The 16023-nt window shown below is 44.2% G+C and overlaps 1 protein-coding gene across 10 annotated transcripts in view; it reads left to right on the top strand.

Annotated features, from left to right (window-relative positions):
• Positions 1-16023, top strand: part of LOC115166741 (C-myc promoter-binding protein) — a 151525-nt gene that overhangs the window by 64372 nt on the left and 71130 nt on the right. For 5 of the 10 annotated variants that reach the window (XM_029720498.1, XM_029720495.1, XM_029720492.1 and 2 more), the window contains exons 12-14: positions 101-316; positions 6383-6528; positions 11645-11671. In XM_029720498.1, coding sequence (XP_029576358.1) covers positions 101-316; positions 6383-6528; positions 11645-11671 — 389 coding nt within the window. The remainder of the gene's footprint in view (positions 1-100; positions 317-6382; positions 6529-11644; positions 11672-16023) is intronic. The other 5 variants (XM_029720494.1, XM_029720501.1, XM_029720499.1 and 2 more) reach the window with 1 other exon arrangement.

Genomic DNA, 16023 nt, shown 5'->3' with positions numbered 1-16023 from the left:
TTGGTTCCCCCCAGATCAGCAGAACCAACAACCCTCTTTTCTATTGGTTCCCCCCAGGTCAGCAGAACCAACATCCCTCTTTTCTATTGGTCCCCTCTAGGTCAGCAGCGTCCTGATGGCCTATTGGAGCTGAGTATGAGTGATTGTACGGAGCTGGCCTGTGGGAAGAGCCTCCACAGCCTGGAGATGGAGATACAGGAAGCCTTCCTCAGGTTCATGGCGGCCATCTTGAAAGGCTACCGCTCATTCCTGAGACCCATCACCCAGGCCCCGTCTGAGAAGACTACTGACGCCTCCTCTCTCTTTGACCTGCAAGGTTAGTACCGGCTTGGTGTGTGTGTGTGTGTGTCTCTGTTTGTGTGAGTCTCTGTGTGTGTGTGTGTCTGTGTGAGCCTGTGTGTGAGTTTCTGTGTGTGTGTGTGTGTGTGTGTGTGTGTGAGTCTCTGTGTGTGTGTGAGACTCTGTGTGTGTGTGTGAGTGTCTGTGTGTGAGTCTCTGTGTGTGTGTGTGTGTGTGTGTGTGTGTGTGTGTGTGTGTGTGTGTGTGTGTGCAGGTCTGGAGCTCTAGCTAGCTGCAGCTGTTCTCTGCTCCAGAGGCTGGACTGGGGCCCGTTGAAAATGGCTAATACAACACCTGATAGAGTTGAGTCTGGACTGGGGCCAGTTGAAGCTGGCTAATATCACACCTGATAGAGTTGAGTCTGGACTGGGGCCAGTTGAAGCTGGCTAATATCACACCTGATAGAGTTGAGTCTGGACTGGGGCCAGTTGAAGCTGGCTAATATCACACCTGATAGAGTTGAGTCTGGACTGAGGCCAGTTGAAGCTGGCTAATATCACACCTGATAGAGTTGAGTCTGGACTGGGGCCAGTTGAAGCTGGCTAATATCACACCTGATAGAGTTGAGTCTGGACTGGGGCCAGTTGAAGCTGGCTAATACAACACCTGATAGAGTTGAGTCTGGACTGGGGCCAGTTAAAGCTGGCTAATATCACACCTGATAGAGTTGAGTCTGGACTGGGATGGGATGGGGATCTCATCCAATCTGCACTGTCTCCATTGGGTAACTCGTCAGACGGTCCTTTATCGTTAAAGACTGCTCTGGCTAGCCGTAGCCAAGGCCTTCATCCCAAATGACACCCTATCCCCTATTTAGTGCATTACTTTTGACCAGGGCCCATAGCCAAGGACATGAGCATTCTCTAGTGGATGCTAGCCATGCTAGCTGTAGCCAAGGACATGAGCATTCTCTAGTGGATGCTAACCATGCTAGCTGTAGCCAAGGACATGAGCATTCTCTAGTGGATGCTAACCATGCTAGCTGTAGCCAAGGACATGAGCATTCTCTAGTGGATGCTAACCATGCTAGCTGCAGCCAAGGACATGAGCATTCTCTAGTGGATGCTAGCCATGCTAGCTGTAGCCAAGGACATGAGCATTCTCTAGTGGATGCTAGCCATGCTAGCTGTAGCCAAGGACATGTTGGATATGAGGAATGTGATCCAGACAATTAGGGACGAGGAGTTTAGAGAGACCTCTGCAGTGTTGTTATGTAATGACTAGAGCTGAAAGACACACACACAAGTTTGCGTAATGGGAGAATGTGCTTTCTCAACATGTTCCTTTGGCCAAGTGTGGGTGTATCTGTATCCATAGAGAATCTATCAGCTGTAATATTAGTATTACTGTAGGGACACACAACAACACAAAGCTTGGCCTCCATGACTGCAGTGTGAGCCAATGACCAACCATCCTCCTCCCTCCCCCTGGCCCTGTCTGTCCCGCAGGTCAGCTGTCAGGTCAGCTGTTAGTCAGGTCAGCTGTCAGGTCAGCTGTTCGTCAGGTCAGCTGTTCGTCAGGTCAGCTGTTCGTCAGGTCAGCTGTTCATCAGGTCAGCTGTTAGTCAGGTCAGCTGTTAGTCAGGTCAGTTGTTAGTCAGGTCAGCTGTTAGTCAGGTCAGCTGTTAGTCAGGTCAGCTGTTAGTCAGGTCAGTTGTTAGTCAGGTCAGTTGTTAGTCAGGTCAGCTGTCAGATCTGCTGTTAGTCAGGTTAGCTGTTAGTCAGGTCAGTTGTTAGTCAGGTCAGCTGTTAGTCAGGTCAGTTGTTAGTCAGGTCAGCTGTTAGTCAGGTCAGTTGTTAGTCAGGTCAGGTCAGCTGTTAGTCAGGTCAGCTGTTAGTCAGGTCAGTTGTTAGTCAGGTCAGTTGTTAGTCAGGTCAGTTGTTAGTCAGGTCAGTTGTTAGTCAGGTCAGCTGTTAGTCAGGTTAGCTGTTAATCAGGTCAGCTCTTAGTCAGGTCAGCTGTTAATCAGGTTAGCTGTTAGTCAGGTCAGCTGTTAGTCAGGTCAGCTGTTAGTCAGGTCAGCTGTTAGTCAGGTCAGCTGTTAGTCAGGTCAGCTGTTAGTCAGGTCAGCTGTTAGTCAGGTCAGCTGTCAGGTCAGCTGTTAGTCAGGTCAGCTGTTAGTCAGGTCAGCTGTTAGTCAGGTTAGCTGTTAGTCAGGTCAGTTGTTAGTCAGGTCAGCTGTTAGTCAGGTCAGTTGTTAGTCAGGTCAGCTGTTAGTCAGGTCAGCTGTTAGTCAGGTCAGTTGTTAGTCAGGTCAGTTGTTAGTCAGGTTAGCTGTCAGGTCAGCTGTTAGACAGGTCAGCTGTTAGTCAGGTCAGCTGTTAGTCAGGTCAGCTGTTAGTCAGGTCAGTTGTTAGTCAGGTCAGTTGTTAGTCAGGTTAGCTGTCAGGTCAGCTGTTAGACAGGTCAGCTGTTAGTCAGGTCAGCTGTTAGTCAGGTCAGCTGTTAGTCAGGTCAGCTGTTAGTCAGGTTAGCTGTCAGGTCAGCTGTCAGGTCAGCTGTTAGTCAGGTCAACTGTTAGTCAGGTCAACTGTTAGTCAGGTTAGCTGTCAGATCAGCTGTTCTTCAGGTCAGCTGTTAGTCAGGTCAGCTGTTAGTCAGGTCAGCTGTTAGTCAGGTTAACTGTTAGTCAGGTCAGCTGTTAGTCAGGTCAGCTGTTAGTCAGGTCAGCTGTTAGTCAGGTCAGCTGTTAGTCAGGTTAGCTGTTAGTCAGGTTAGCTGTTAGTCAGGTCAGCTGTTAGTCAGGTTAGCTGTTAGTCAGGTCAGCTGTTAGTCAGGTCAGCTGTTAGTCAGGTCAGTTGTTAGTCAGGTCAGCTGTTAGTCAGGTCAGCTGTTAGTCAGGTTAGCTGTTAGTCAGGTCAGTTGTTAGTCAGGTCAGCTGTTAGTCAGGTCAGCTGTTAGTCAGGTCAGTTGTTAGTCAGGTCAGTTGTTAGTCAGGTCAGTTGTTAGTCAGGTCAGCTGTTAGTCAGGTCAGCTGTTAGTCAGGTCAGTTGTTAGTCAGGTCAGTTGTTAGTCAGGTCAGCTGTTAGTCAGGTCAGCTGCTAGTCAGCCCAGCTGGGTTTAACACTTAAGGAAGTCACTTCCCTGTTTTGCACCTTAGATTGGCCATGTGTTATCTTACCTGCACGACAGTGCCTAGCTAAGGTACATCCATCATTATTGTAAAAGAGAATGTGTTCTCAAAGACTTACCTGGTTAAATAAAGACTTACCTGGTTAAATAAAGACTTACCTGGTTAAATAAAGACTCACCTGGTTAAATAAAGACTCGCCTGGTTAATTAAAGACTCACCCGCGTAAATAATGACTCACCTGGTTAAATAAAGACTTACCTTGTTAAATAAAGACTTACCTAGTTAAATAAAGACTTACCTGGTTAAATAAAGACTTACCTGGTTAAATAAAGCCTCACCTGGTACCTCTTAAGGATCGCACCCTTTTTTTCAATTTTCGCCAAAAATTACATACCCAAATCTAACTGCCTGAAGCAAGGATATGTATATTCTTGATACAATTTGAAAGGAAACACTTAGAAGTTTGTGGAAATGTGAAATTAATGTAGGAGAATATAACACATTAGATCTGGTAAAAGATCATCATCTTTGAAACGCAAGAGAAATACGACAATGTATTATTCCAGTTTAGATTGTGGCCATTAGATGGCAGCAGTGTGTGTGCAAAAATGTAGACGTATACAATGAACCATTCGATTTCTGTTCAAAATGTTGTATCAAGTCTGTCCAAATGTGCCTAAATGGTTTATTGATACATTTTCAAGTTCATAACTGTGCAACTCTCCTCAAACAATAGCATGCTATTATTTCACTGTAATAGCTACTGTAAATTGGACAGTGCAGTTAGATTAACAAGAATTTCAACTTTCTGCCCATATCAGATACAGTTGAAGTCATAAGTATTCATACACTTAGGTTGGAGTCATTAAAACTTGTTTTTCAACCACTCCACAAATTTCTTGTTAACAAACTATAGTTTTGGCAAGTCGGTTAGGACATCTACTTTGTGCATGACACAAGTCATTTTTCCAACAATTGTTTACAGACAGATTATTTCACTTATAATTCACTGTATCACAATTCCAGTAGGTCAGAAGTTTACATACACTAAGTTGACTGTGCCTTTAAACAGCGTGGAAAATTCCAGAAAATGATGTCATGGCTTTAGAAGCTTCTGATAGGCTAATTGACATCATTTGAGTCAATTGGAGGTGTACCTGTGGATGTATTTCAAGGCCTACCTTCAAACTCAGTGCCTCTTTGCTTGACATCATGGGAAAATCAAAAGAAAAAAATGGTAGACCTCCACAAGTCTGGTTCATCCTTGGTCTGGTTCATCCTTGGGAGCAATTTCCAAATGCCTGAAGGTACCACGTTCATCTGTACAAACAATAGTACGCAAGTATAAACACCATGGGACCACGCAGCCGTCATACCGCTCAGGAAGGAGACGCGTTCTGTCTCCTAGAGAAGAATGCACTTTGGTGCGACAACAACAGCAAAGGACCTTGTGAAGATGCTGGAGGAAACAGGTACAAAAGTGACTATATCCACAGTAAAACGAGTCCTATAACGACATAACCTGAAAGGATGCTCAGCAAGAAAGAAGCCACTGCTCCAAAACCGCCATAAAAAAGCCAGACTACGGTTTGCAACTGCACATGGGGACAAAGATTGTACTTTTGGGAGAAATGTCCTCTGGTCCGATGAAACAAAAATAGAACTGTTTGGCCATAATGACCATCGTTATATTTGGAGGAAAAAGGGGGAGGCTTGCACGCCGAAGAACACCATCCCAACCGTGAAGCACGGCGTTGGCAGCATCATGTTGTGGAGGTGCTTTGCTGCAGGAGGGACTTGGTGCACTTCACAAAATAGATGGCATCATGAGGTAGGAAAATTATGTGGATATATTGAAGCAACATCTCAAGACATCAGTCAGGAAGTTAAAGCTTGGTCGCAAATGGGTCTTCCAAATGGACAATGACCCCAAGCATACTTCCAAAGTTGTGGCAAAATGGCTTAAGGACAACAAAATCAAGGTATTGGAGTGGCCATCACAAAGCCCTGACCTGAATCCCATAGAAAATTTGTGGGCAGAACTAAAAAAGTGTGTGCGAGCAAGGAGGCCTACAAACCTGACTCAGTTACACCAGCTCTGTCAGGAGGAATGGGTCAAAATTCACCCAACTTATTGTGGGAAGCTTGTGGAAGGCTACCTGAAACGTTTGACCCAAGTTAAACAATTTAATGGCAATGCTACCAAATACTAATTGAGTGTATGTAAACTTCTGACCCACTGGGAATGTGATGAAAGAAATAAAAGCTGAAATCATTCTCTCTACTATTATTCTGACATTTCACATTCTTAAAATAAAGTGGTGAATTTTTACTAGGATTAAAGGTCAGGAATTGTGAAAAACGAGTTTAAATGTATTTGGTAAAGGTGTATGTAAACTTCTGACTTCAACTGTACGTATGTCTATGTCCTGGGAAATGTTATTGTTACTTACAACCTCATGCTAATCACATTTGCGCACGTTAGCTCAACCGTCCCGTGGGTGGTCACCAATCCCGTAGAGGTTAAATAAAGACTTACCTGGTTAAATAAAGACTCACTTGGTTAAATAAAGACTCACTTGGTTAAATAAAGACTTACCTGGTTAAATAAAGACTCACTTGGTTAAATAAAGACTTACCTGGTTAAATAAAGACTCACTTGGTTAAATAAAGACTCACTTGGTTAAATAAAGACTTACCTGGTTAAATAAAGACTCACTTGGTTAAATAAAGACTTATCTGGTTAAATGAAGGTAAAAAATGTTAAAATAAAGCATTGTGCTTCATGGTCAAGGTTCCAAGACCCTAAACCTATTTTGCCAGATATACCGAGCAGTGAACCACAAATGTTCTGTTCCGTTTCTCCCTCCCCAAACGTTGTGTTCAGGGTTCCTGAAGAGCAGAGACCGGTCCTACCAGAAGTTCTACTGTATCTTTTTAGGTTTCTCATATGGTTGTAATGTTCTGTAGGGTTCCTGAAGAGCAGAGACCGGTCCCACCAGAAGTTCTACTCCCTGATGACCAAGACTCAGATGTTCATCAGATTCATAGAGGAGTGCTCCTTCGTCTCAGACAAAGACGCCAGCTTGGCCTTCTTCGATGACTGTGTGGACAAGGTACAGCTTGGTTTATAATACTATCATCCTAGTCATATATAGACCTATACTCTGTGAAATGTATCTCCCTGTCTAGTAGCTATGCTATCGTCTATCAGTGATCTCCTCCCTGTCTAGTAGCTATGCTATCCTCTATCAGTTCTCCTCCCTGGCTAGTAACTATGCTATCCTCTATCAGTGTTCTCCTCCCTGTCTAGTAACTATGCTATCCTCTATCAGTGTTCTCCTCCCTGTCTAGTAACTATGCTATCCTCTATCAGTTCTCCTCCCTGTCTAGTAACTATGCTATCCTCTATCAGTGTTCTCCTCCCTGTCTAGTAACTATGCTATCCTCTATCAGTGTTCTCCTCCCTGTCTAGTAGCTATGCTATCTGATAATCAGTGATCTCCTCCCTGTCTAGTAACTATGCTATCTGATAATCAGTGATCTCCTCCCTGTCTAGTAACTATGCTATCCTCTATCAGTGATCTCCTCCCTGTCTAGTAACTATGCTGTCCTCTATCAGTTCTCCTCCCTGTCTAGTAACTATGCTATCCTCTATCAGTGTTCTCCTCCCTGTCTAGTAACTATGCTGTCCTCTATCAGTTCTCCTCCCTGTCTAGTAACTATGCTGTCCTCTATCAGTTCTCCTCCCTGTCTAGTAACTATGCTGTCCTCTATCAGTTCTCCTCCCTGTCTAGTAACTATGCTGTCCTCTATCAGTGTTCTCCTCCCTGTCTAGTAACTATGCTATCCTCTATCAGTTCTCCTCCCTGTCTAGTAACTATGCTGTCCTCTATCAGTGATCTCCTCCCTGTCTAGTAACTATGCTATCCTCTATCAGTGATCTCCTCCCTGTCTAGTAACTAATATAGACGAAACAAGATATACACAAAGAAAACGTTTTACTTCATAATTATCAGTTAGCTCGTAATAATCTAGCTAAACAGATAGTAAACATGCTAAAAATGACCTAAAACTAATGTTATGCAAGCTAGCTGCCAATTCTTCGTGGCTGTCTAGTGTTTTGCAGACAAGGGAATAGTATGTCTTTGAACAAGCTTTATAATTAATGTCAACCAGTTTGCTGCTGATCGCTCCAGTGTTAAACCAAACGGCATGACAGAGACACCAACGTTTTGCTGTATTTATTTGAAAGGAACCATTGATGTGCCACATTGCTTAATGCCATGATATGTTTATTTGCCCGAAAAGGATTGTACACTTTGACCGGTATTTTGCTTTGATGTTTAACAGTGAGAATGACAGAATGGTGAACTTACTAAATGGCAGAGAGTTTGACTGTGTGATATTAGGTTGCTTCTTGTGTAAATATTTTCCGTCTGGATTTTAAGTAACCTTGGTACTGTCTGGTTATTTCCTTTAACCTAACGGTAGTAGCTAGCCAGTTAACGTTCGCCCTATTGACTTACTACGGGCGTGTGATCGGCGTACGCTACAGTGGGTATTGTTGTCAAGTAAACATGCTAAAATTAACACAGTAGATATTTGTTAAAGTATCAAGATAAGATATTGTAGTCAGGCAACATATGAGATGTGAAGCGGCAACATTTCATTCCGAAGTCGGAGTTTGTTTTCTCTCACTTCAGCAACAAATAATGGCCGCCATTGATTTCAAGAAATGTTGTTTTGTGTGTTTCTGTACATACTTTCCGTTGAAGCTTGCATTTATGCATGCTTCAAAATATGTACAAAATGAGTACGCATCTGAGAAGTGCCCTCCGTGCTCCGTTTCTAGGGCTTAATACTCAAATTTGGTACTCTGAAATTCAAGTACTTGAATACCTTGAAAATCAGACATTTTAGTAGTACATGAATTACAATGAGAGGAGAACAGAAAATTATGAAATATGTTAGTATAATTTATTTTTGAAAAAAATGTATTGGTCTTGGCCAATGAATTTCTAGGCAGACTACCAAGGTTTATTTCCTGACGTGTTTGGTGCTCAGGTTGCCTTGCTCAATCCACCCACACTGCCACTCAGCCAAGCAGGTACAGAACTGACTGATTATGCGTCCCCAAACAAAAAAATGTCGGACAAATGTAGATTCAACCCTGCCTGGCAGGATACAGATGTTTATGTATGGTTTTGCCAGACCCATCCAGGGATGTATTGGAGGGTAAATGCAGTTTACTCGCCTTTTTATTTTGTTAATGATCGTTTAACCACTTATTATTGCATTCCCAGCGTTGATCTGCGTTTTAATCGCACCTACCTCTGCTAATGAGTGGAATCATGAATGATTCATGTCTGCTCGTTATGTTCGCCTGCTCCCCTGGATTTGCCTTGTTAGCAACGCATTCACTCACCACTCTGTCCATCGGGAAACTCCGGCCACGACATAGGCCGAGAGGTGAAACAAACTACCTCAGCCCAGACCTACGGTGGCAAGTGGCCGAGAGACGCCGCTGACAGTGGGATTCTGCCGTGTCAACACACATCCCCCAAACAAAACAAAAAACTGATTAAGTTTGAAGCTAACGTTGAACGGAGCCTGACCTCAGCAGGACTGAAATGAAGCTAGCTATAATCAAAAGCTGGGCTAAAAGTTCTCATTACAAAATACATTTTCTTTACTGAGAGTAGTGAGACAGACAGTGGTGAGTCAGGCTGAAAGAGGCATATGAGATACACAGAGAGAAGAAGCATTGAAGCCAGCAAGGAGAAAGGTTAGTAGACCAGTGGTTCCCAAACCATGTGGGGTCCTCTAAAATGTAAATAGGGTCCCCTGAGAGAATCTTTAATCTTATCAAACACAATAACTTGTTGCTCTTCAAATGTGTATAGAATACAACATTTTTTAGTAAACTAAGGGCCTTTTACACTGTCAGAATTAACTTTCATGTCATTATATGTTGGGACAGCCTGTGGGACCTAACATTCAGTGAAATATAAAGACAATTGAATATTATTGTCATGTACAATGAACAAACATATAAATGCATCAATTTCAAAGATTTTACTGAGTTACAGGTCATATAAGGAAATCGGTCAACATCATCAGTACTGACTTACCCCTCATGAATGTAGTAAATAAGTAGTGAAACACGTATTATTGAGTCGATCTTGTAAGATGATGAATAGTAAGTCAGGTTTTGGTGATCTACTGCCATCCGGTGGCGACTAGAAACAATTGCATAATAGGAACTGTTGCAAATTGATGGTCCTTAAAAATATATATTAGTGCTTGTAAAAAGTATTTGAAAGTCCTTGACTTTGACTTGCCACTGTCTGTACGAACCCTGCGTTTCGTGTACTTTGATACTCCAACCCTCCCGTGCTCCAATTTGCTTGCTCGGAGCACGGTAGTATGCATTTTGAGAAACACCCTGTGATGAATTTAATTAGTTGTGTTACTGCTTGGCTGGAGCCAAAGCCTGCACCCACACTGACCCATTGTGGATCAGATTGCCCACCTCTGATTAACATCTAGCTAGTTTTCTTCTTGTAGCCTCTCCTAGTCCAATCAGCCCTTTAACTTTAGTGCTGTCTGGTTATTTCCTTTAACCTTAGTACTGTCTGGTTATTTCCTTTAACCTTAGTACTGTCTGGTTATTTCCTTTAACCTTAGTACTGTCTGGTTATTTCCTTTAACCTTAGGACTGTCTGGTTATTTCCTTTAACCTTAGGACTGTCTGGTTATTTCCTTTAACCTTAGGACTGTCTGGTTATTTCCTTTAACCTTAGGACTGTCTGGTTATTTCCTTTAACCTTAGGACTGTCTGGTTATTTCCTTTAACCTTAGGACTGTCTGGTTATTTCCTTTAACCTTAGGACTGTCTGGTTATTTCCTTTAACCTTAGGACTGTCTGGTTATTTCCTTTAACCTTATTACTGTCTGGTTATTTCCTTTAACCTTAGTACTGTCTGGTTATTTCCTTTAACCTTAGGACTGTCTGGTTATTTCCTTTAACCATGGTACTGTCTGGTTATTTCCTTTATTCTTAGTACTGTCTGGTTATTTCCTTTAACCTTAGTGCTGTCTGGTTATTTCCTTTAACCTTAGTACTGTCTGGTTATTTCCTTTAACCTTAGGACTGTCTGGTTATTTCCTTTAACCATGGTACTGTCTGGTTATTTCCTTTAACCATGGTACTGTCTGGTTATTTCCTTTAACCATGGTACTGTCTGGTTATTTCCTTTAACCTTAGTACTGTCTGGTTATTTCCTTTAACCATGGTACTGTCTGGTTATTTCCTTTAACCATGGTACTGTCTGGTTATTTCCTTTAACCATGGTACTGTCTGGTTATTTCCTTTAACCTTAGTACTGTCTGGTTATTTCCTTTAACTATGGTACTGTCTGGTTATTTCCTTTAACCTTAGTACTGTCTGGTTATTTCCTTTAACCTTATTACTGTCTGGTTATTTCCTTTAACCTTAGTACTGTCTGGTTATTTCCTTTAACCTTAGTACTGTCTGGTTATTTCCTTTAACCTTAGTACTGTCTGGTTATTTCCTTTAACCATGGTACTGTCTGGTTATTTCCTTTAACCTTAGTACTGTCTGGTTATTTCCTTTAACCTTAGTACTGTCTGGTTATTTCCTTTAACCTTAGTACTGTCTGGTTATTTCCTTTAACCTTAGTACTGTCTGGTTATTTCCTTTAACCTTAGTACTGTCTGGTTATTTCCTTTAACCTTAGTACTGTCTGGTTATTTCCTTTAACCATGGTACTGTCTGGTTATTTCCTTTAACCTTAGTACTGTCTGGTTATTTCCTTTAACCTTAGTACTGTCTGGTTATTTCCTTTAACCTTAGTACTGTCTGGTTATTTCCTTTAACCTTAGTACTGTCTGGTTATTTCCTTTAACCATGGTACTGTCTGGTTATTTCCTTTAACCTTAGTACTGTCTGGTTATTTCCTTTAACCTTAGTACTGTCTGGTTATTTCCTTTAACCTTAGTACTGTCTGGTTATTTCCTTTAACCTTAGTACTGTCTGGTTATTTCCTTTAACCATGGTACTGTCTGGTTATTTCCCATCAGTCCTGCTCTCCTCAACCTGTCTCTAACTCAACATGCTTCTCTTTTCTCTTCTCTTCTCTTCTCTTCTCTTCTCTTCTCTTCTCTTCTCTTGTTCCCTCGCTCCTCTCTGCCTCCCTGTGCATGCAGCTCTACAGTGCAGACAAAGGAGGCAAGGTGAGTCTGACTGTGTCCACCCTCACACTCTACCACTCTACCACCCTGACATCGTACCAATCTACCACCCTGACAATCTACCACCCTGACATCATACCAATCTACCACCCTGACATCGTACCACTCTACCACCCTGACATCATACCAATCTACCACCCAGACACTCTACCACCCTGACACTATACCACTCTACCACCCTGACACTCTACCACCCTGACACTATACCACTCTACCACCCTGACACTCTACCACCCTGCCGCTCTACCACCCTGCCGCTCTACCACCCTGCCGCTCTACCACCCTGCCGCTCTACCACCCTGACACTCTACCACCCTGACACTATACCACTCTACCACCCTGACACTCTACCACCCTGACACTCTACCACCCTGCCGCTCTACCACCCTGCCGCTCTACCACCCTGACACTCTACCACCCTGACACTATACCACTCTACCACCCTGACACTCTACCACCCTGACACTATACCACTCTACCACCCTGACACTCTACCACCCTGACACTGTACCACTCTACCACCCTGACACTCTACCACCCTGACAATCTACCACCCAGACACTCTACCACCCTGACACTATACCACTATACCACCCTGACACTCTATCACCCTGACACTCTACCACCCTGACACTATACCACTCTACCATCCTGTCACTCTACCACCCTGACACTCTACCACTCTAGCACCCTGACACTCTACCACCCTGACACTATACCACTCTACCATCCTGTCACTCTACCACCCTGACACTATACCACTCTAGCACCCTGACACTCTACCACCCTGACACTATACCACTCTACCATCCTGTCACTCTACCACCCTGACACTATACCACTCTACCACCCTACCACCCTGACACTATACCACTCTACCATCCTGTCACTCTACCACCCTGACACAACTGATTTACTATCAACTAAGTTCTGTCCATACTACTGTTGCTTCATTCAACAGGGTATGATAGTGTGAATATATTGCTTCATTCTACAGGGTATGATAGTGTGAATATTGGGTCTCCTAGAGCCGTTCCATGCAGCTATGCATTTCCCAAGTCTTCCATTTCAAAAACATGATATCTACTGTGGGTCAGTAGCCCTTACGAGCAGTTAGTGTGAACTACAAGAGGAAGTCAGCACCACCTAGCTAGCTCTCTAGGAGCAGTTAGTGGAACTACAAGAGGAAGTCAGCACCACCTAGCTAGCTCTCTAGAAGCAGTTAGTGTGAACTACAAGAGGAAGTCAGCACCACCTAGCTAGCTCTCTAGGAGCAGTTAGTGTGAACTACAAGAGGAAGTCAGCACCACCTAGCTAGCTCTCTAGGAGCAGTTAGTGGAACTACAAGAGGAAGTCAGCACCACCTAGCTAGCTCTCTAGGAGCAGTTAGTGTGAACTACAAGAGGAAGTCAGCACCACCTAGCTAGCTCTCTAGGAGCAGTTAGTGTGAACTACAAGAGGAAGTCAGCACCACCTAGCTAGCTCTCTAGGAGCAGTTAGTGTGAACTACAAGAGGAAGTCAGCACCACCTAGCTAGCTCTCTAGGAGCAGTTAGTGGAACTACAAGAGGAAGTCAGCACCACCTAGCTAGCTCTCTAGGAGCAGTTAGTGGAACTACAAGAGGAAGTCAGCACCACCTAGCTAGCTCTCTAGAAGCAGTTAGTGGAACTACAAGAGGAAGTCAGCACCACCTAGCTAGCTCTCTAGGAGCAGTTCGTGGAACTACAAGAGGAAGTCAGCACCACCTAGCTAGCTCTCTAGGAGCAGTTAGTGTGAACTACAAGAGGAAGTCACCACCACCTAGCTAGCTCTCTAGGAGCAGTTTGTGGAACTACAAGAGGAAGTCAGCACCACCTAGCTAGCTCTCTAGGAGCAGTTAGTGGAACTACAAGAGGAAGTCAGCACCACCTAGCTAGCTCTCTAGGAGCAGTTAGTGGAACTACAAGAGGAAGTCAGCACCACCTAGCTAGCTCTCTAGAAGCAGTTAGTGTGAACTACAAGAGGAAGTCAGCACCACCTAGCTAGCTCTCTAGGAGCAGTTAGTGGAACTACAAGAGGAAGTCAGCACCACCTAGCTAGCTCTCTAGGAGCAGTTAGTGTGAACTACAAGAGGAAGTCAGCACCACCTAGCTAGCTCTCTAGGAGCAGTTAGTGTGAACTACAAGAGGAAGTCAGCACCACCTAGCTAGCTCTCTAGGAGCAGTTAGTGGAACTAAATCAAATCAAATCAAATTTATTTATATAGCCCTTCGTACATCAGCTGAAATCTCAAAGTGCTGTACAGAAACCCAGCCTAAAACCCCAAACAGCAAGCAATGCATGTGAAAGAAGCACGGTGGCTGGGAAAAACTCCCTAGGAAAAACTCCTGAGAAAGGCCAAAAACCTAGGAAGAAACCTAGAGAGGAACCAGGCTATGAGGGGTGGCCAGTCCTCTTCTGGCTGTGCCGGGTGGATATTATAACAGAACATGGTCAAGATGTTAAAATGTTCGTAAATGACCAGCATGGTCAAATAATAATAATCATAGTAATTGTCGAGGGTGCAACAAGCACGTCCGGTGAACAGGTCAGGGTTCCGTAGCCGCAGGCAGAACAGTTGAAACTGGAGCAGCAGCATGGCCAGGTGGACTGGGGACAGCAAGGAGTCATCATGCCAGGTAGTCCTAGGGCTCAGGTCCTCCGAGAGAAAGAAAGAAAGAAAGAGAGAAAGAGAGAATTAGAGAGCATATTTACATTCACACAGGACACCGGATAAGACAAGAGAATACTCCAGATGTAACAGACTGACCCTAGCCCCCCGACACATAAACTACTGCAGCATAAATACTGGAGGCTGAGACAGGAGGGATCAGAAGACACTGTGGCCCCATCCGATGATACCCCTGGACAGGGCCAAAACAGGCAGGATATAACTACAAGAGGAAGTCAGCACCACCTAGCTAGCTCTCTAGGAGCAGTTAGTGGAACTACAAGAGGAAGTCAGCACCACCTAGCTAGCTCTCTAGGAGCAGTTTGTGGAACTACAAGAGGAAGTCAGCACCACCTAGCTAGCTCTCTAGGAGCAGTTAGTGTGAACTACAAGAGGAAGTCAGCACCACCTAGCTAGCTCTCTAGGAGCAGTTAGTGGAACTACAAGAGGAAGTCAGCACCACCTAGCTAGCTCTCTAGGAGCAGTTTGTGGAACTACAAGAGGAAGTCAGCACCACCTAGCTAGCTCTCTAGAAGCAGTTAGTGGAACTACAAGAGCAAGTCAGCACCACCTAGCTAGCTCTCTAGGAGCAGTTAGTGGAACTACAAGAGGAAGTCAGCACCACCTAGCTAGCTCTCTAGAAGCAGGTTGCTGATTAACTACTGCTGTTGAGCTTCTCAGTACAGGACAGTCCACCTCTCTGTCTCTGTTACCTTCCCTTCTGTAGTAAAACACAGGACAGTCCACCTCTCTGTCTCTGTTACCTTCCCTTCTGTAGTAAAACACAGGACAGTCCACCTCTCTGTCTCTACCTTCCCTTCTGTAGTAAAACACAGGACAGTCCACCTCTCTGTCTCTGTTACCTCCCCTTCTGTAGTAAAACACAGGACAGTCCACCTCTGTCTCTGTTACCTTCCCTTCTGTAGTAAAACACAGGACAGTCCACCTCTCTGTCTCTGTTACCTTCCCTTCTGTAGTAAAACACAGGACAGTCCACCTCTGTCTCTGTTACCTTCCCTTCTGTAGTAAAACACAGGACAGTCCACCTCTCTGTCTCTGTTACCTTCCCTTCTGTAGTAAAACACAGGACAGTCCTCCTCTCTGTCTCTACCTTCCCTTCTGTAGTAAAACACAGGACAGTCCTCCTCTCTGTCTCTGTTACCTTCCCTTCTGTAGTAAAACACAGGACAGTCCACCTCTCTGTCTCTACCTTCCCTTCTGTAGTAAAACACAGGACAGTCCACCTCTCTGTCTCTACCTTCCCTTCTGTAGTAAAACACAGGACAGTCCACCTCTCTGTCTCTACCTTCCCTTCTGTAGTAAAACACAGGACAGTCCACCTCTCTGTCTCTACCTTCCCTTCTGTAGTAAAACACAGGACAGTCCACCTCTCTGTCTCTACCTTCCCTTCTGTAAGTAAAACACAGGACAGTCCACCTCTCTGTCTCTGTTACCTTCCCTTCTGTAGTAAAACACAGGACAGTCCTCCTCTCTGTCTCTACCTTCCCTTCTGTAGTAAAACACAGGACAGTCCACCTCTCTGTCCTCTACCTTCCCTTCTGTAGTAAAACACAGGACAGTCCACCTCTCTGTCTCTACCTTCCCTTCTGTAGTAAAACACAGGACAGTCCACCTCTCTGTCTCT

Source organism: Salmo trutta, chromosome 29 (assembly GCF_901001165.1).
Source record: "Salmo trutta chromosome 29, fSalTru1.1, whole genome shotgun sequence".
Classification (NCBI taxonomy): Eukaryota; Metazoa; Chordata; class Actinopteri; order Salmoniformes; family Salmonidae; genus Salmo; species Salmo trutta.
This window is presented reverse-complemented; position numbering and strand designations above follow the sequence as displayed.